Source organism: Protopterus annectens, chromosome 5.part1 (assembly GCF_019279795.1).
Source record: "Protopterus annectens isolate FY-2018-M chromosome 5.part1, PAN1.0, whole genome shotgun sequence".
In the NCBI taxonomy this organism is placed as follows: Eukaryota; Metazoa; Chordata; order Ceratodontiformes; family Protopteridae; genus Protopterus; species Protopterus annectens.
Genome location: NC_056736.1, coordinates 670,099,721 through 670,120,482, shown reverse-complemented (window position 1 = coordinate 670,120,482; position 20,762 = coordinate 670,099,721). Strand labels below are relative to the sequence as shown.

Here is a 20,762-nt window from a genome sequence, read left to right as displayed (position 1 = left end):
TTTTATGATGCTATTAGGAATCTTAACGTTTTTAGTGATTAATGAGTTTTATTATGTTAGCCATTAAATTTATACTTAAAATAATTATTACATGTTTGAAGGTGAGTTTTATAAACAAATCTATGGTGTAGCAGTGGGGGCAAATTGTGCCGCCTTGTCCGCTAATATGATCTTATATTCTTGGGAACTTAAGCATGTCCTCAATTCAAAATTTTGTTCACAATGGCTATGTTATTTTAGATACCTGGATGAGTCTACCTATCTCCTATTATTTGTGGATTATTTGAGTAGTTTATGTCCATTTTTTAAATTTACCACAATTACTTCTGAGCATTCTATTGATTATTTAGATATCACAATATATGAAGATTATGGCAACCATTCCTTTGGTTCAAAAATATTTAGGAACCCCACTTTTTCTAACAACTATTTAGATTTTGAGAGCTTTCATCCAGAGCACACCAAAAGGAATATTTTTAAAGGGGAGTTGGTTAGAGCAGCAAGAATGTGTTCAGATCTCACCACCTTGAATATGGAGATGGAGAAAATTGCTAGCATGTTTTTAGATAGGGGCTATCCTACTGATCTGCTTAGAAATATAAAAGTGGAAATATTAGCGGGTTGGTGAGTGAAATTTAAACTATTATTAGGTGATATCAAGTATTGGGACTCGTGCACCAACAACAACAGATGTCCAGGTCATACAAACAACATGGTTATTCCATATGGTCAAGGTGAGAGGGAGATTAGAAACATTATTTCGAGAAACTGGTTAATTTTTAAAAGTAATTTCAATGCATTAAAGACCTTAGGAGTTGAACCTCATTTTGTGTATAAGATCGGAAAGAACTTTAAATATTTATTAGAGAATATCAATTTGCCCTTCACTTTGAGTATTAAGAGTACAACAAAATGTGGGACTTGTAGACAATGTCCATACATTTTAGACAAGAACAGTATGGTTTTAAAGTTGTAGGTTGCACAGTTAAAATGACTAAAGGCAACTGTAATACTAAAGGACTGGTTTATATTGCTGTTTGTGATCAATGTGGTAGTTATGTAGGGAAAACACTTTAATCTTTGTTCCATGGAGAGAGCTGAGGAAGTCTTATATGGGCAGTGAAGGGTCCAAACCCAGACTCTGCTATGCATTCTAACTTGTTTCCATGGTATTCATGGTGCTTTTTACAGTCTTGAGGATGTGGGTGCTGTTGTAGACATGAAACTCCCTGTATGAGTCTTGGCATGTTGACCTTCTCACTGGTCTTAGCGAGATGGAGATGGCCCACCAGCATTAACGTGAGCCTTTTTTTTCACTGCATTGAGACCTGTAGCAGGTGCTGATGTATGATGTCTTATTAACAGGGTGGGAAGCTGACTCATCTCCGCGAAACTACTGTCTCAGGACAGGGGATCTCATCATGTGGCAGGAAGTGCAAGCACTCAGAAGCATTAAAGCTAATTCAGTCCTACAGTCAATCATTTATTTGGTACTTAAAGAGGCAGCTGTTCTTTTGGGTCAAACTTCTTTGCATATAGATGGTAGTACCTGTCTTGCAGTTGCAGAGGCATAACTCTCACCATTTTATATCCTTGGGGGAGTGAATGTGTTGGCCAGGTTACTGAACCTCTACTTCAGAGTCATTTCTTAGAACTGATATTTTGATTGCTTTAACTGGTTTAGTTATTCCAGAAGTGGGACAATCCAAGGAGTAGTTGAATACTGGTGTGCCCTTCTGGAAGCCAAGGGGGAGTTTCCAGCAGATGTGTTCAGCATCCTGTCACAAGAGGTATTCCTTATCATCTTTCACTCCATTCCTGTTGATTGTGCATCTCATTACAGAATTCAGAGAGCAAAGATGACAACTTGTCTCCGTTTTCCCATGGTGGCCTAGAAGGGTTGTGGTATCAGAATCACAGATCTTGCAGTACAAGAAACTCTCCCAGTACTGGTCACAAAGGTTTTTCGTTGTTATGGCAACTTTCAGCTCCACTCAAGTACCTAGTTGTTAAAGCAGACCACCTAATCTATCTCCGCCTTTGTGTAAAGATGTATGTAACGAAAGCTTCCAGAAGATGGTCTGCCTGACAGAGATGTTAAGTCAGTTGGAAAAAGTTTGTTTAGGTGAAGTAATGACACCACCCTTGTAATTCACTTTGTAAGCTGACTTTTGTTACTCCATGTTTAACTAGCATTCTCCTGTTTCTGGTCATTATGGCCTTGTGAGGATGGCAAGACCTTCATCTCGGCCACCGTGTAATCGTTTCTGTCCATGGTATCTGAATTTTCTAATTCACAGGTTTGGTTGAAATCATTCATGGCTTATGGTTGTGCAGCAGAGGAGTTTGCATCTTGAAAATGGTTTTCCTGATGACCATTACCTCTGTTCTTTAGATCCCAGAAATGTAGCCCCTTACGTTTAATCAACCTGATCTGGTCTTTCATAAAAAAACTGGTGTTGCTTAGGACTAATCCACATTTCCTCTCAGAAGCTGTTTTTCAGTTACTCTTAAATCAGTCCATCTTCCTGCTGTATTTGCCATTCATGAGTGGAGAGATACCTTCTGCCCTGGATGGTGCCCTACATACTAAGTTCTGGCTTGAAACAAATCCATGAATTGTGGAAGACAGAAAAATTCACTCTCAGTTTGTGAAGGTAAGATTTAGCAGTCACCAAGCAAATATTTTCCATTTAGATGGATACTTGGCAATAGCTGTTGCCAGCAACCTGCTTTCCACCGACTCAGCTTTGTAGAGCTTGCCTCATAAAAATGTCTCCGTTACATATGTATTTGTCATTGGCACATGCCCACTGGGCTGCATTAGTGGCTAGACCATGATTTCAGGAGTCAAGTCCTCTTGGTAATGCAGTTTTCTAGTCTTTACCTTTCTTCTTTTGGTTGTCTTCCGGTTCCTTCCAGCCTGATGAATTTACTGCTGCAGAATGTAAGCCAGTCATAAACCCACCAAGGAAGAGTACCCCATGTAAGGCAAGAACAGTACGTTTATTATACAGTTGAACTGTGGAAGGTCTCATTGATTGACCCCAAATGTCCTTCTGTATCGTCTTTCTGTTGTTAGACTAACCTTAAAATCATGAGATGATGATTAGAATTGCCCATAATCCAAGCAAGTATATAAATGGATGTCACTTTTTTAAAAGTATAGCTATCAAAATTTTCATTGTTTTTCTTAATTTTTAGGAAGTCGGCTCATTCAGTGGCCCTGCTGACTCTGTGATTAAGAGGAATGAAGTCCTTACTATGACCTAGACAGCCAACGTCTGGGCTGGGGAGGAAAAGGAGTACCTAAGGCTTGTTGAAGGGGGTGCTGAAATTGTGTTGCTGGGGTTGTGTGCTACATCAATAGTCAAGTGAGGACTTGAGGTAGCCAGAGAGGGATTGGTGCTTTATTGGTAACGTCAGTTGCAGAAGTGAATAAACAGCCATTGTATTGCTCCATTACATCTTGATTTCTTGGAACCCTGTAAGCATGTGCAGGGAAATGGTAGTGTGAGCATAAAAAAAATCCTTGGTAGCTGCTTGGACAATGGCCGTGCCATGGCTGCATCTCGCCTGATTAGAGAATGATGCACAGTATAGTTTTCAGCAGTTGGCCAGGTGGTTTGCAGTAATGGATGCCAAAAAAAGAAGAAAAAAAGCATATTTCTTCAGTGTTTGGGGGTGAACTGACAGGCTCAGGTGCTGGTTACTTTGTCTTTTTGTGAGGGCACTTGCATCCCTCCCCAAAGTAGGGTAGCTTCAGAGGAAAAAAAATGCCAAATTGGAAAATGAGTGTGAAAAGAGTTCCAAACCCCCCAAGGAGGGGGAATTTATTTTTTTTTACTGGTGAAATGTTCTCCTGGGCAGAATATCAGGGGAGACAGACATTTTATTTTTCTGACCCTGTACCCTTAGCATCAGGTTCTGCCTTCTTTGCTCCAGGTAAGGAGGACTTGGCCAGTGGTCAAGCTGTTGCTTTCCAGATGGATTGCTTGCATTTGTTTTGCCACCATCTCATCAGTGTTGCTAAGGTCCATTCAGTTAGGGGAATTTTCTGTTTACAGCACTTGTTTCAAGAATGTATCCATTATGGACATCAAGTCTGTAGCCACTTGTACAGAGGGCCTCTCAAAGTAAGGTGAAGGTGGTATGTGTTTGCGTATACCATTTGATCGTTGGAAGGGCCCTGTACAGTGAGCACTTACTACCCTCCCACTGTCCCCTGCTATTGGATGGTGCTTTTATTCTTCAGATGTGCTTTATTTAGCAAGTGTAACATTTAAGATCAAGGACCATTTTTGGTAAGTTACTTTGTTCAGGTCATTCTTCATAGTAGTTACAATTCTGTAATGCTTTGGAATATCCTGCAGTGGAGTGTGTGCACCTGGTACCAGTACACACTCTGGTATCATGCACCACCTACATACATATTTCTAAAATCTCAAGAGCCTGACAGATTTTGCTGCTCACAGTTTGAATATGTTTTTAGGCAAGATGTGGGTAGAATTTAGGTCTTGATCCTAGCTTTTGTCAGTGCTTGGGTTCACTTTCCTCTGTATAAAGCACAAATCACAAAGTGTTTTTATGATCATCAGAACATGAGGAATGACCCCCCCCCCCCCCCCACACACACACACACACACACACACAGTCTCTTTACCTTTATTGTCTTTGAGAGGAGTATACCCTCAGACTTTGTCAAAAGTGGCAGAGGTTCAGACCTGCCATTTGGAGAAGTTCTAAAGAGAAACGTTCAGCAATCTTTTGTCCAGATAGAGGGCAGTGGTCTTGACCTCCTCATATGTGACTGATAGAATAGCCCACCAGTGAACCCCAGCATAACATCTCTGCAAGGGGCAAGGCTTGAAGGGTGTCTCAAGTCTGCCACTCCTGGAAGGAAGTCTGTTTTCTAATACAGCTGTCCAGCAGCAGAGTTCATTTTCATCTAGCAAGGATAAAAGCCAGTGCTAATCTTCTTCCTCAACAGACAGACAGAGAAGACGAAAGGAAATGTTACTCTTGCCTCTCTTTTTGTGAGGGTTATTTTTGGTTGCTTATGCACCCCAGCCCTCATTGACCTGCTGGAGTAGAAGGCTGAGCAAACTTTTCTGTTTAATTCCTTCAACATCTTGCTGCATATCTGGAGATGTCTGAGGTCCTTTTTGCCATCCCCATCCATGGAAGCTGTCATCAGGAATACCATTTTGTAAGCCACGAGGTACCTTGATTCTGCTTCAGTGGTCAGCACTAAGATGAGTTGTCCCCTAGAAGTCACTTTGGCAGACTGACACAAGTTTTCAGCCAGGCATCCTTAAGTATTGCATGATCTTTTCTATCCAGCAATGTTTCCAGAGACTACAGAAATTTGCCGTTCTACCTCCTGGTTTTGGATTGGATTGTTACTTGTGAGTACTGATTTTGCATTTTGGGTGCTCAAATCTTTAGCTGTTTGTTTACTTTTCCAAGATCCATTCCTTCATGGTGGTCTCTGTACTGTAAGTTCTTGAGTGCCTACCAGATTCTTGGCTCAGAGTCAGGCCTTTATTCAGACTTTGTCAAATGCTTCTGATATGACCTAATTTGTCTAACTGTCCTTCTGACTACCTGCATTGTGGCCCATTCCATAGAGAGATCTATATTCTTCTACAGGTTGGCAAGGCTTTTGTTATCCTTCCTTAATGAAGAGCTGAAAATCTGTATTATAGGTGCTGATTTCAAGGGGAATTGCTCTTTGTCCATGCTTTACAAGAACTGGCTAATCTGCTGAGAAAGAAGTGGGCTGTGACACTGTGGAGTTTCTTTATAACCCACTACCACCTCCTCTTTATCCTTTTGTAAGCCATGCTATCCCCAAAAGAGGAAAAAGCTATCCTAGCAATTTAAGAAAATGCTTAAGCATTAAGCAATTGTGCCACCATCTGTGGTGGCTGAGTCTCCCAAAATATGATTCTTCCAATACCTTTGCTACCATTGTGACCCTGTTCTGGAACTTCCCATGAGAGGTCTATGTATTCTCCTTGGACTGGAGAACTTTAACAAAAGACCAGTGAAATATGAGTATGCTTGCTGATTGACACATTTTGAGGATAACTGGTCCATCCCCGTAGAGATCTTCAAACTGTCTCAGATTCTACTGCTGATGGTTGGAGAGGCTGTCCTATACTTGAAGCAGGCTTAGTGATTCTACTACCACCTTTTTTTAGTCCTGAAGAGGATGGATAATTTCTGTCCTGTTATGGAAATAACAGTTTTAGTTAACACATCCAATGCATTATTGCAGATAGTGATGCATCGGAGGGGTCCTTTTTTTTGTAATGCACCAGCTTGCATGGATTGGTGCCACTGTGTGTGTTTGGCAGGATGCTATAAGGCACATCACTTTTTGTGGAACACAAAGGGGATTTCTCCAGTTTGCTTTAGGCTGGCATCATTTCAAGTACAAACTGTTGCTATTTATGTTTTCCTTAGCACTATAGTGGCTGAGACTGCATAGGGGGTCTTAATGTAGTCAGTTGCTTGGACAGTTTGCTCTTGGTATCTGTGTCAAGGTATGTCCTGAAAGCATCCCTGATGTGAGCACTCCAGTCCCTGTGGGGTTGACCATAATTTGGAAGCTATTCCTCTGAATGATGCTTAGTGGCAAAAGGTGCAGAGTCCTTGACTTTGGCAGCCAGAGTGAGGAATGTGGAATGGGGATCCAGACTCGCATTAATGTCCGTCATCATCTTTATGGTGCATTTTGCATGGCTGACTATTGTATAGGTTAATGTAAAAATATAGAATCATGTTTTATGATACATATTTGGAAAACATTTGAAATGCCAAGCCTTACATTGGAGACTGAGTGATCAAAAATGCAGACTTTACATTTATTAAGTCCAAGATTGCCATTTGTTTGAATATTCCCTTTTCTCTGCAATGGGCAGTCTTGGAGTTCTGGGAGGCTTGCCACCTGCAAAAAATAAACTTAAAACAAGGTTTGATATTTGACTTGTCCTGTATTTCCTTTTTTCAGCATTTTGGGACTTTGCATCTCCATAAGGAACCAATGTATTTATCTGTCAGTTGGACATGACTTTTGTATCCGAGAGAGCAAATTGCCACATGACTTTTGTATCCGAGAGAGCAAATTGCCATAGTGCTCTATGTATATCTGTAACTTTTTTTTTTTTTTTTTTTCCATAGGAGTATCATGGAAAACCTCTGACTTATTTAGCAGTCGAAATCTACTTTGATGGAATGCCACTGTCTTCCTTTATGGAATACAACAAGCACTGCACTAAAAGTGAAAGTGATTCGTCTTCTTTAAAATCAGAAGTGAGTTTGAAACTTTTATCTTTTTTAACTAGCTTTTTCTTCTTGGCATAATTCTCAACTGTCCTTGATTTTCCAGATGTTCTAGATTTTGCTTTATATTTTTTATCCTTTTCTTATAAAAATTTTAGATTTTCTATTAAATCACTAAGGATTACTTCAAGTTTGTAATGCGGAGCACTGCAGATGTTCTTCATGTTTCACTGTTGCAGTCTTTACATTTGGGTAATCTGCTTGCAGGTTGCCCTCAGTCGGCCTGATTAACAGTCTTGGGTCCTGTGTCGGTTGCTGTCCCTTCTTCCATGACGTCAGGTCGTCAGGGGTATAAAACATGCAGCCGACGCCATTACATCAGTCTTTCTTGCCGTGCGGTGCCCGAAGCAGAAGCAGTTTACAAGTGCCTGTCAGCCGACTCCTGAAATTTCCATTTTCGAGTTTCAGAACCAAAGTTTTCAACTAAAAGCCAAGTACCCTGTTGAGGAAACTTTTTCTTGCTCCTTACCGATGTCAGTAAAAGTTAATAATTGCATTACTTGTGGAAAGCAAATACCTCATAAAGATTTTCATTCATTCTTGCCTTGGCCCTGACCATGACGTACCTTGCTGTCGGTTTCTTGCTTAGCACACTATCCATCGTCAGTATATTTTTGCCTCTAAATATTTCGGTTCTCAGTTTAATTATCCAGAAATGTCGTCAGTTAGCCATCCAACTACTGTGATTCCAAAAAAAACCCTGCAAAGATAAAGACAGAGACAGGCCGCTGAGGTCCAAAACTGCCGACGACGCTTCTCCTAAGCCAGTCGCCAGTTAGCCGGTACTCAGTGAGGTGCTTTCGCAGCCCCTGATACCCGCTATTTCTGATTCGCAGGCCTCTACTGAGACCCACTCAGAGTCTGATATGCCGCAAGATACTTCAACTATGGAACCTGTGGATGTCTCTACCTTGGATGGGTCTGGAGCCGCTGTGCAGGCACCGGCTTCTGAGGGTGTATTCAGGCCTACAGACTTACATATTAAATTGATGCCTCCTTCATTACTAAGGCCTAAATCTCGATCCATGTCTAAAAAATGACGGCCAGGCCACATGCTCAGGCCTCTATGCCTAAAGAAACAAATGATAAAAATGGCTGAAGATCTAATAACTCTAATCAGGGGTAGCCAACCCCCCCCCCCCCAAGAGGCCTGGGGCTGAGCTTGATTATGATTCTTCTGATCAGGATTCTGTTTTTTCTGACTCTTCTGATGACCTGGATTTGTCCTTACCTACTTATGAGGATTCTGATGCAGAGGACTCTATTCCCTCTGCTTCCCCTCCTGAGGATTTTTGTTTTGGGGAAACCTTACATACTCTAAGGGAGCATTTTCACTGGGAAAGCCAAGAATTTTCTGATTCAGAAAAGAGGCTTAGGGATTTCCTTCTCCTACCTCAGCATAGGCCTTTGGCTATTCCTCCTGTACTAGACATTGTTGATGCTTTTTCAGAATCCAGTTTGGCCCCTGATTCCCTGCCTCCTGCACCCAGTAAACCTGACAGATACTACAGTGTCCCAGAGTCCCACAAGTTCTTTTTCAAAAATCCTATTGCAGATCCAGAGACTATTTCACAGGGGCCCAAGGGCATTAAGGCTTCTACTGCTAAAAATCCTACCCCTTCTGATAGAGACTCCAGGGCGCTGGATAGATGGGGTAAAAAAGTTTATACTTCAGCAACCTTGACAATTAGATCTTTAAACTGCCAATTTCACATGTTAAAATATCAGCAACATGTTATTGGACTGCTTAAACAGAAAATTATGTTGATTCCTGACTGTGTGGAAAATAAAGACAGGATTTATTGCATTCTGCTGAAAAAGTTGGAAAACATACTTTGCAATGTGGTTTGGATTCTTTAGAAGCCTCTTGCAGGGTTGCTGTTACTGGGTCTGTGCTTGGAAGGCATGCTTGGCTTAAGGAACAATCTTTGCCTGATCATGTTAAAGCTAAATTGTTGGAGGCTCCTTTAAATGAGGCCCGCCTGTTTGGCAACAAGGCTGAAGAAGTTCTTAAAAAGATGGAATATAAAGCTAAATCTATGCAAACTGTTAAAGATTTTTTACAAGTTCATCCTCCTAGATTTAGTAGGCACTGGCCCTCTAAGAATTGGTCCTTTCCAGCTCCTTCCAGGTCTTCTGAAGCCAAACCCAGACACAGCAAAAACCCCAGGTTTCAGTCCCAGGGGACTCACAGAACTAAGCAGTGAGGGGCCTCCACTTCCAAGTCTGGGAATAACAAGACACCCCCTATGGTAAACTGTCTCAGTGACTTCCTTTTAAAATTTCCAAGCACTTATCTTCTGACTGCCCCTTTGGAGGGAAAGATTGCTCTTCATGCAAAGAACTGGGAACTCATTACCCAGGACAAATGGGTTTTAAATATAGTGTCCCAGGGATACAGATTTCACTTCCACATGTTGCCAATGCCAAGTGGGTGGCCGGACCTACCCCCAAATCAGTGGGCAGAGGCTCAAAAACAAGTACTTTCTCTCTTAAGCATGGGGAATATTCAACTAATACCAGAAGAGGAAAAGGGACAAAGTTTCTACTCCAGACTTTTCCTGGTACCCAGAAAAGACAAATCATGACGTCCAATCGTTGACCTGTCTACTCTAAACACCTTTCTGGAGATTCCAAAATTCAAGATGCTGACTCTTCACCAGTTAACTTCCTATGCTAGGCAAAGATGCCTGGTTGGCAACACTAGATTTAAAAGAAGCATACCTGCACATCCCAATCAGGGAATCTTGCAGAAGATACCTACGCTTCAAAGCAGGCTACACGCACTATCAGTTCTCTGCACTGCCCTTTGTGAATACCCTGGGCGCAGTAGATAAGCCAAAGTGCCTAGCTCCAGTTATTGCATTTTGCAGGCAAAGAAGTATTCAAATATACCCATACCTGGACGATTGTCTAATTCAGGCAGAAAGCCAGGGCATACTTTTGAATCATCTGGCATTTGTAAAAAGGGTTCTAACTTGTCTGGGTTACACCATAATGAAAAGAAATCACAACTGGTACCCTGTCAACAAATTACATTCCTGGGAGCAAGCTTGAATACAACTTCCCAGATGGCTTACCTCACGCCAGAAAAGCAAATTCATTTGACAATCTACTTCATACAAGTGGCCACAAAAACCCTGCTATCTGCAAGACAAATACTGCAAGCCTTGGGGTTCATGGCCTCCTGCATTCTTCTCATTCCATATGCAAGACTGTATATGAGGAAACTACAGTGGTATCTAAAAAAGCCTATGGAGTCAACATTCTCACAGCCTAGAAACAATGATTCCTATCATACCTTGCTTATGCCTAGAGTTCCTTTGCTGGGCAGAGGCCTGCCACCAAAACAAGTGACTACCTTTCACACCACCCCCTGCCGCCCAAACCCTAACAACAGACACATCAGACTATGCATGGGGGGGGCTGACCTGGCAGGGAAGTGCATTCAGGGCTACTGGAATTCAAGTCAAATGCACCTGCATATCAATCAAAAAGAAATGTTAGCTGTACAGAATGCTCTGACAGCCTTCAAGGACTACATTCTTCCAGGACAACTAATGCTAAAGAAGGACAACACCACGGCTATGTGGTACATAAACAAGCAGGGGGGTACACATTCTTACCCCCTCTGCAGACTTGTGGAACACAGCCTTGAGCTACCAAGTGCACCTGCAAGCTCAGTTCCTGCCAGGAAAATTAAATACACTGGCAGACGGACTAAGCAGAAACCTCATGGACTCACACGAGTCAAAACTGGAACCAGGGGGTTTCAACATGTTGACAAGCGAAGATATAGACCTGTGTGCCTCCCCCCAGAACTGCCAATTGGACAAATTTTGCACAAGGACTCCCCACAAGCAAGCCTGGAAAGTGGATGCTCTGTCCTTCAGCTGGAAAAACCTATCAGTCTATGCCTTCCCCCCGCTGCCTCTGCTCTCCAAAGTACTACTAAAAGTCAAACAGGACAAACCAAGGATGATTTTGATTGCTCCAGACTGGCCGTGCCAACACTGGTACCCCCTCCTGCTCAGTGTGTCACGGTTATCTCCATGGCACCTGCCTCAGACTCCTTCCCTGCTGTCTCAGCAGGAGAACCAGATTCTGCACCCTCAACTTCCAACATTGAACCTTGCAGCCTGGCTAACTACCTAAACTCTCCCTTACCTTCCCTCAACAAACCTGTGATGAATGTCATCTTAGAGGCAAGGAGGCCTAGTACAAGAAAATCTTATGCTGAAAAATGGAAAAGATTCTGTGCCTGAAAAATGGAAAAGATTCTGTGCCTGGAACCAGTCTCAAGGGATGAGCACAGCAGCGCCCAATTTACTTTAGATTTTACAATACTTAAGTGAGATGCTTCACAAGGGCCTGTCTTTTTCCTCCATTAAAATCCACGCCTCTGCCATTTCAGCTCATTATAACACAGAACCTCCCCTCTTCTCTCATCCACTGCTCAAGCAGTACCTCAGAGGGGCCTCCCAGGAGAGCTCCAACCCCAGCCTGGGACCTTAATTTTGTATTGGAGAAACTTACTCTGCCTCCTTTCGAGCCAGCTGCTACTCCTGACTTAAATTTTCTTTCATGGAAAACAGCTTTCCTTTTAGCAATCACTTCAGCTAGAAGGGTATCTGAATTACAGGCCTTTATGGCAATGGAGCCTTTCATCATCTTTCATGCGGACAGGGTGTCACTCAGAACCAGTCCATCCTTCATGCCCAAGGTGGTATCCAGTGTGGCTCTTAATCAGTCCATTCATTTGCCAACCTTCTTTCCCAATCCACAAAACAAAGGGGAACAGATTCTGCATTCCTTGGATGTGCACAGACAGCTTAGATTCTACTTGAACAGGACTAAACCTCAAAGAAAAGCTGAACAACTTCTGGTAGCATTTGCTGCAGGGGCAGAGGGGAAGCCTATTTCAAAACAAACCATTTCCAAATGGATAAGCCATTGCATTCATTTCTGCTATAAGCACCATGGAAAACCTATCCCCTAGGGGATCAGACCTTACTGCACCAGGACTGCATCTACTTCTACAGCCTTTCTCAGAGGCATTCCTACCAGGGACATCCTAGAAGCTGCTACCTGGAGTTCTGTACATACTTTCACCAAGTATTATCATTTGCCAATTTTCTCTAAATCCAGATGGCTTTGCCACTGCAGTCTTGCAGGGCCTTATAGCTGGTCCTAATGCTATCTAAACTCCTCCTCCCAATCATAGCTTTGGGAATCTACCCAGTTGTAATGACTGCAACAGTGAAACATGAAGAACATAGTACAGTTGTGTATACTTTTCATAAATGTAGATGTTTGAGTGTATTCACTGTTGCAGTCCTGGTTACCCATCCTCCTGCCCCCTAACGTCTTTTGGGTATAGCTCTACTTTCCTTTACTATGCTTAAAAGCCTTTTTGGCGTATTTGCTTTGTTGTTGGTATACCTTTGTGTTTTTATGTTTAATTGCTCCCCATTGGGGGACTCCTGACATCTGGGGCAGGAAAAACTGATGTAATGGCGTTGGCTGCATGTTTTATACCCCTGACGACCTGATGTCATGGAAGAAGGGACAGCAACCGACGCAGGACCCAAGACTTTGTTAATCAGGCCATCTGAGGGCAACCTGTAAGCAGATTACCCAAATGTAAACACTGCAACAAGTGAATGCACTCAAACATCTACATTTATGGTAAGTGTGCACAACTGTACATCTGAAGTAGGTAACTTAATTTTATCTGCAACCTGTGGGTATATGGATCCGTATCATATCCGAGCCGGCAACTTTTTTCTAGCATCTGCTCCAACCTCCTCCCCTTACCCATAACACCCTACCATCTCCTATCTTCCCCCATATCTCGTTTGCCGCACCAGTAGTGTGCATCGTGGTCTCCTTTGCTCTGAGCTAAAAAGGGTTAGTAAGTGGAAACTTTTGATTATATCTGTGTGCTTGTCTAGGATTACCCTTCCTCCCCTTCTGTAGTAACACGTTAGTCGTTAGTGTAAGAAAAAATAATATATATATATATTTTTTTGTATTAAGAATAGTACTCAGGCCTGCTCTTCCCCTACCTGTGTGTGTGTTTTTCTGTTGGGAAGGTAATACCTTTACTTTTGAGTGCAGGACTATGGCTGACCAGCTAAAGCCTGTGTTCAAAAAATGTGCAGAGTGTGGCCATAAACTTTCCCCTGCTGATGGTCACACTCTGTGTGTGATATGTTTAGGAGTGGCACATTTATCCACCCAGTGTGCTATCTGTTCAGGCTTCAACCCCAGGGCCCTTACGGATTGTAAGGCCAAGCTAGTTATCAAAGGCCTTCTCCCCGTTGCCATACTGGATTCTGCCTCGGCCTCGGTTGCTAGTGCACCTGCCCAGAGAGGGACTCAACCTCTCTCTTCGTCTGGTGATGGGTCCCCTAAGGACAGATCTTCAGTCTGCGAGTCTGACAAAGATAAAGAAAAAGAGAAGGAAAAGGAAAGACGCAGAGAAGAAAGGGAGAAAAAGAAAGACAGGCATCGCAAGAGATCCCCAGACAGGGAGCGCTTTCTCAGCCCTCCATCCAGGACCATGAGGCCTGTTTCTCCTTGCCTCCGATCACCGCGTTTCTCACCGGAGCCATTGGATCATTCGGATCCGAGGCCCTCCACCCCTCTGCGCAGACCAGCCAGATCCGAGTTGGTGGCCTCTTCGAGGTCGACTCAGAGCCTATCGGACATGGATATGGACAGGATGATGCGAACATTTCTTCAGACCCAAATTCAGATGTGAATCTTGCCAGGTCTCTCTCCCTCTGGAGGGGCGACCTCCATGCCTCATTTCCTCCCCATCTCTCCTTCCCCGATTCGTGCTTCGGCTTCAGGGATCTTGGATCCGAGGTTCTTCAGAGCTGGTAGCTCGGATCCGACTTGTTCAGATCAAGTGACTCTCGGAGCCACAGACAGGGAGTCGGACCCGGGGGAATGCATTCTTCGGCTCTGACTCTTTTGGACCCGACCTGCTCCCTCGGACTTCAGGCTACCCTGTCTTCAGCTCTGGTCCCTGCTTCAGATCCGGGGAGGACTTCTCCCTCTGCCTTCGAACTGGTGGAGAGGGTACTCTCCCAGGGATTTACACCCCAGCCCATTCCCTCGGATACCACCCAGCCCCCCCCCCCCCCCCGATTTGGCGACAACTCCCTTCATCCTGTCTCAGGGACAGCCCGTGCCAGAGGATCCCCAGGTGATTTTCCCCGAGCAAACCCCTGCAGCTCACGGATCCCCTTCTGAAAGTCCCACTGAAGAAGGCCACCGCAAGCGCAAGTGCAAAAGGAGGCACTTGGACTCCCCCGAGTCCTTCACCACTGACACTGACTTAGATGAAGGAGAAGGTTCCCCCAGGTCACCTCCCGAAGATGTCTCCTTCGGAGAAATTATGGAAATCCGCCGTCAGAGGGGAGGTTGGTCAGCCCCAAAACCTTCTGGGGATGAGTCAGTGTTCCTGGAGGCCTTTGGCACGGGCCCATCTACTTCCTGGGTGTCCCCACCAGCAGACCCCTTGGTGGACTTTATCACCATGAGGGCATGGAAGGAGCCTGAGACCGTAGAGCCCATCCCCAAACGTCCTGACAAGGTTTTATCTCCTCCTTCTGATAGACGTCCCTGGTCGAAAGGACCCCAAGTTGATGCTATGTTGGTCGCAGCGGCCACAAAGAAGGAACTAGCACAGGAGAGTTCCTTAGTCCACCCTCCAGACAAGGAGTCCAGGTCGGTGGATAGGTTTGGGAAGCGCGTATACTCTTCAGCGACGTTTTCTATCCGTGCGCTGAATTATTTGGCACATGTGATTCGACTTCGGGGAGACCTTGCTTCGGAATTCGCTGAGTTGCCCCCAGAGTTTTTATCACCACAGGACAGACAGCTGTTCTCGGCAAAAATGTCTACTCTGAATTCAGTCTCAAATACATCTGTGTAGCTACTTTCCCACGCCACGGAAGGAGCAGCCAGAGCAGCTGGGACAGGCATAGCCATGAGGTGTCATGCCTGGCTCAGATTGTGTCAGTTTGCAGATCTTTTCAAGGCGTCATTTATCAACGCTCCCTACGATGGCTCTTTCATCTTTGGGAAGACAGTACGTGACACACTGGTCCAGAGCGAAAAGGACGGGAAGATTTTGTCTGCCATCGGAGTCCACTTCTCTAACCCTCAGCGGTCCTCTTCTAGGAATCAAAGAGGGCAGAAGAAGATGTGGTTCTGAAAATCTCAGTTTTCCCGGGATTCTCAGGACAGCTATTCCCCCAGAGGCAGAGGGGAATAGGATTGACGCTGACCCAGAGGTAGAGGGGGTCCCAGGAATTTCGGGTCTTGGGAACCCTTTTCTTATAGACCTGGTCAGCATCCCTGAGGGGTTGCCCGACTGTCGTACTCTGAGGGCAGTTGGGCTACGATTGTCCTTACACCCAGTGGCATGGGAGTCAATTACGACAGATCACTGGGTTCTTCAGATAATATCCAGAGGTTACTCTATTCCTTTCATTGCTCCTCCAAACATTACATACATCGAAACCTTCTGTCGGTGCCGAGAAGTTGTCGGCTCCGACGGCTTCCAAGGTTTCTTCGGCTCCGATGGTTCCTTCGAGGAAGAGGTCTAGGTCCCCTTCCTTGGAGCCGATACTCTCGGCTCCGGCTTCTCCTCTCCTCTCGGAACAGAGCCATCGGAGCCGATCATCCAGGTCATCCAGGCTTTCTGACCATGATTTAGAGAGAGTGGTCAGTAGATTATTAAAGTCACAGGCACTGGCCCAAATGCTACATAGTCCGTCTCAACAGACTACTATTAGTCCACACCCCATTGCAGTTCCTCCTTCGACTCTACCACAGAGTTTGGAGTTGGAGTCTTCGGGAATGGTTTCTGCTACGGCCGAGGGACAGATACCCCCTTCTGCTCCTTCAGCCTCTACTCTTATCTCCTCTTCGAGACCTTCCTTAGAGGGATTCGGTGGTCGGGCTTCCCTGGTCTCCTCCGAGGGGGTGAGTGGCATCGGACCCTTGTCCGACCCCGCTCTTCCCCTTGGAGCCTCGGCCTTGGTGAGCTCGGCTCCGACATCTGCCTCGAGCCTTCCCTTCGGTGGGTCCTGGAGTTCCTGGTTCTTCGGAACGGGTTCTCTCGGACCTCCCTGGGAGGGGAGCCTTCGAGGTAATGAAGAGTGTGCTGGCCACTGGACTCAGCCAGCAGTCTGTTCCCTTAGCTCCTCCCTCTATGGTGCCTGTTGACATCTCTGCCACTTCTCTTGCTCCCGGACCCAGAGATCCTCCGCCTCAGGTTTCCCCACTGGGAAGAACCCCCTCTTCCAAGGATTCTCCTGATCTCTCAGAGGATCCTCCGCGTAAGAGGACCTGTAAGAGGAAACACGTAGACTCCCCCGAGTCTATCACTTCAGATACTGACTTAGATGAGTCAGAGGGATCCCCAAAATCCCCCTCTGAGGATGTCTCCTTTTCAGACATCCTAGAACTCCTTAGACAGAGGGGAAACTGGCCCACCAATAATCCCTCTGAGGATGAGTCAGTATACCTGGAGGTGTTTGGATCTCGGCCCTCCACCTCCTGGGTGTCTCCGCCTTTCGACCCCCTTATGCAGGTTATTGCTCGAAAGGCGTGGACTGCTCCTGACTCTGTAGAGCCAGTCCCTAGGAGGCCTTCTAAATTTATCACTGCTCCGTCGGACAAGCAATTCCTCACAAAAGGTGTCCCTGCTGATGCCATGGTGGTGGCGGCTGCCACTAAGAAGGAACTTGCAGATCCTTCCGTACCTGTCCATCCTCCTAATAAGGACTCTAGGACCATGGATAGATATGGTAAGCGGATGTTCTCTTCAGCGACCTTTGCTATGCGTTCGCTGAACTACCTATGTCACTTCACCAGACTCCAGAGGGATATCCTTAAGGAGCTAGGTGAAGTAGTACAGGATCCTACAGCTGCAGGGGCTCAAGAAAAAATTGCTTCGCAGCTAGGAACCCTTAATTCTATTGCTAACTCCTCCATGTGACTGATATCATATGCTGCTGATGGAGCGAGTAGGGCCGCAGGTACAGGTGTGGCTCTTAGACGCCAAGCCTGGATGCGGCTCTGTAATTTTGCTGATCCCTTTAAGGCGTCCTTCACAAACTCTCTCTTTGATGGGTCAGCTTTGTTTGGCCCTCAAGTGAAGGAAACGTTGACCAGGTGTGAGCAGGACGGCAAGACTCTTTCTGCCGTAGGGGTCCGTTTTTCCACCCCTTCTAGACCTTACCCCAAAGGACAGAAGGGTGGCAAAATGTGGTTCCGCAAATCCCAAGGAGTCACGCTGGATTCACGTGGTCAGTTTACCCCTAGAGGCAGAGGGGGTAACAAAAACAGACGCCACTCTAGAGGCAGAGGGGGTCCACAAAACCAGGGAAGCAGAGAGCCTCTCTCTGACAAGCCCTTTCAGCATCCCTGAGGTGTTGCCCGGCTGTCCATCCTTGGAGGCAGTCGGGGGAAGACTATCGCTGTACCCAGAAGCCTGGCGTTCCCTCACTCAAGACAGATGGGTACAGTCGATCATATCCGAGGGTTACAGAATTCCTTTCGAGGAAAATCCTTTCTATCACTCAAATTCCCTTCCAGATGTACCACCCGGTCTAAGGAAATTGCAGAGTTAGAAGTCTTAAAACTACTGCAAAAAAGAGCCATTCAGCCAGTTACAACAGATCATTCAGAGCCCGGAATCTACTCAAGGTTCTTTTTGGTCCCCAAAAAGACGGGAGACTGGAGACCAATATTGGATCTCAGCAGACTCAACAAGTCTGTGAGGAAGACAAGATTCCGAATGGTCACTCTTCAGTCAATTCTGCCCTTCTTACAGAAGGACAACTGGATGTGCTCAATAGATCTTCAGGATGCGTACTATCACATAAAAATCCACAGACGCTCCAGGAGATTCCTCCGCTTTCGGCTGGGGTCCAGTCATTTCCAGTTCAGAGCCCTGCCCTTTGGTCTCACTACAGCCCCCAGAGTGTTCACCAAATGTATGGCAGTGGTCACGGCTCACCTGAGACGTCTAGGATTCCAGGTGTTTCCGTATCTCGACGACTGGCTCCTGTCAGCCACCACCAGGCATCAGCTTGTTCAAGCCAGGGATTACACAATAAATCTTTGTTCTCAATTGGGCATCTCGATCAACTCCGAAAAATCATCCTTATTGCCCTGCCAGTCTATTACTTTCATAGGCGTAAACTTAAACACTGTTCGGATGTCAGCTACCCTTACAGATCAAAGAATCTCAGACATTCAAAGTCATGTCAGGATCATTCTAGCCAACAAGAAGGTACAGGCCAGAATGGTTCTAAAGGTGTTAGGCCTCATGGCTGCGGCCATTACCCTTCTTCCCTGGCTCGCTTCTATGTGCCTTCTTCAATGGATGTTGTTCACTCAGTGGTCTTACCAACAACTTCCAATGCGTCACCAAATACTGGTGACACAGATTTGCAAGAATCATCTTGCTTGGTGGATCACTTCTCCCCAGATTCACCAAGGCAGACTCTTTGTACCCCCATCTCCGGTAGCCACTGTCACTACGGATGCCTCCCTGATCGGGTGGGGGGGTCATTATCAGGGCAGGATGGTTCATGGGACGTGGCAACCTTTCGAATACCACCTGCACATAAATGTCCTCGAGATGAGAGCGGTGCTTTTAACGTTGCAAGCCCTCAACGACTTTCTTCCTGTAGGGACAATTGCAGTCCACACAGACAACATGTCTGTAGTTTGGTATATCAACAAACAGGGCGGAACCAAGTCCTACCCCTTGTGTCGAGAAGCGCTCAGACTTTGGCAATGGGCGATCTCCTCTCATCGGTTTCTGGTAGCAACGCATATCCCTGGGAAAACCAACATTTTAGCGGACAGATTGAGCAGAGCTATTCTCATGCCTCACGAGTGGTCTCTCAAACAATCTATAGTGGAAGAGATTTTTCTAGAATGGGGTCGCCCATGTTGCGATCTTTTTGCTACTCCCTAAAACAGCAAATGCCCAGACTTCTTCTCTCTCTTCCCACTGCCAGGCCATCCCCCCAGAGACGCTCTGACCCAGGATTGGCCCCAGGGACTTCTTTATGCCTTTCCTCCATTTCCTCTGATCCCTCAAGTTATCCAGAAAGCAACCGTTTTGAGAGCCAATTTGATTCTCATTGCTCCTTATTGGCCTCGACAAATTTGGTTTCCGTTCCTTCATCGTCACCTTTTGGTGCAGCCGTGGCATCTGGACCCAGTGCCAGATCTTCTGATTCACCAATCCGGTCAGCTGCACCGGTCTATCCCTTCTCTCAACCTCACAGCATGGTTGCTCCACTTCCTTCCTTAGCCAGGCTTCCTATGATCTCTAACCCAGTTAGAGACATCATAGTAGCTTCCTTAAAATCCTCTACCAGGAGGATTTATACTAGCAAATGGAAACGTTTTTCTTATTGGGCTAAAGCCAAGAATATTGATCCCTTCACTGCTCCAGTTCAAGCAGTTTTGGATTTCTTAGCAGAGATTTTTCACGCGGGCTCCTCTTCTTCCACAGTCAAAGTTCAGTTGGCTGCTATCTCGAACTTTCAAGTCGGGTTCGCAGATCACAACATTATGTCCCACAGGCTTTGTAGAGCCTTCTTGAAAGGAATTTTCCTCCTGAAGCCGCCAGTCAGGAGTCCTCCTCCTCAATGGGACCTAAATTTAGTGCTGACATCCTTGATTCTTCCCCCCTTCGAGCCAGCTGTTTCTTGTTCCCTGAAATTTCTTTCATGGAAAACTTTATTCCTGGTTGCTATTACATCAGCTAGGAGGGTGTCTGAACTTCATGCTCTATCTGTTCGCCCCCCCCCTATTTGGTCTTCCACAAAGACAGAGTATCATTGAGAACTAATCCGACCTTTTTGCCTAAGGTTGCTTCAAAGACTAATTTGAATCAAGCCATTGATCTCCCTGTATTTTTTCCAAACTATTCAAACAGATCGGAACAAAAATTACATTATCTTGATGTCCACCGCCAACTCGGATATTATTTGGACAGAACAAAACAATCCAGGAAATCCGATCAACTCTTTGTTTCCTATGCTGTTAACAAGAAAGGCCTTCCTGTCTCAAAAGTGACCTTGTCTAGATGGCTTTCTTCTGTCATCTCTAAAATTTATCGGCTCAGGGGAAAACAGCTGTGCTCAAAACCAAAAGCACATTCAACCAGAAGCTTAGCTACTTCTACAGCCTTTCAAGCTAGACTTCCTTTAGATACTATTTGTGCAGCAGCCACTTGGGCCACTCCTCATACATTTGTTTCCCATTACAAATTGGATTTGGCCTCCAGGGACAGAGCAAGTTTTGGCTCTACAGTTCTCAAGAGTCTGTTCCATTGAGCCACCCAGGATAGAGGTGCTAGGGAC

At 45.4% G+C, this 20,762-nt stretch overlaps 1 protein-coding gene across 2 annotated transcripts in view; it reads left to right on the top strand.

Moving 5' to 3' along the window:
- RNF17 (ring finger protein 17) overlaps positions 1 to 20,762 on the top strand; it is a 3,936,714-nt gene that overhangs the window by 3,088,388 nt on the left and 827,564 nt on the right. For both annotated transcript variants that reach the window (XM_044073290.1, XM_044073289.1), the window contains one exon: positions 7,189 to 7,320. In XM_044073290.1, coding sequence (XP_043929225.1) covers positions 7,189 to 7,320 — 132 coding nt within the window. The remainder of the gene's footprint in view (positions 1 to 7,188; positions 7,321 to 20,762) is intronic.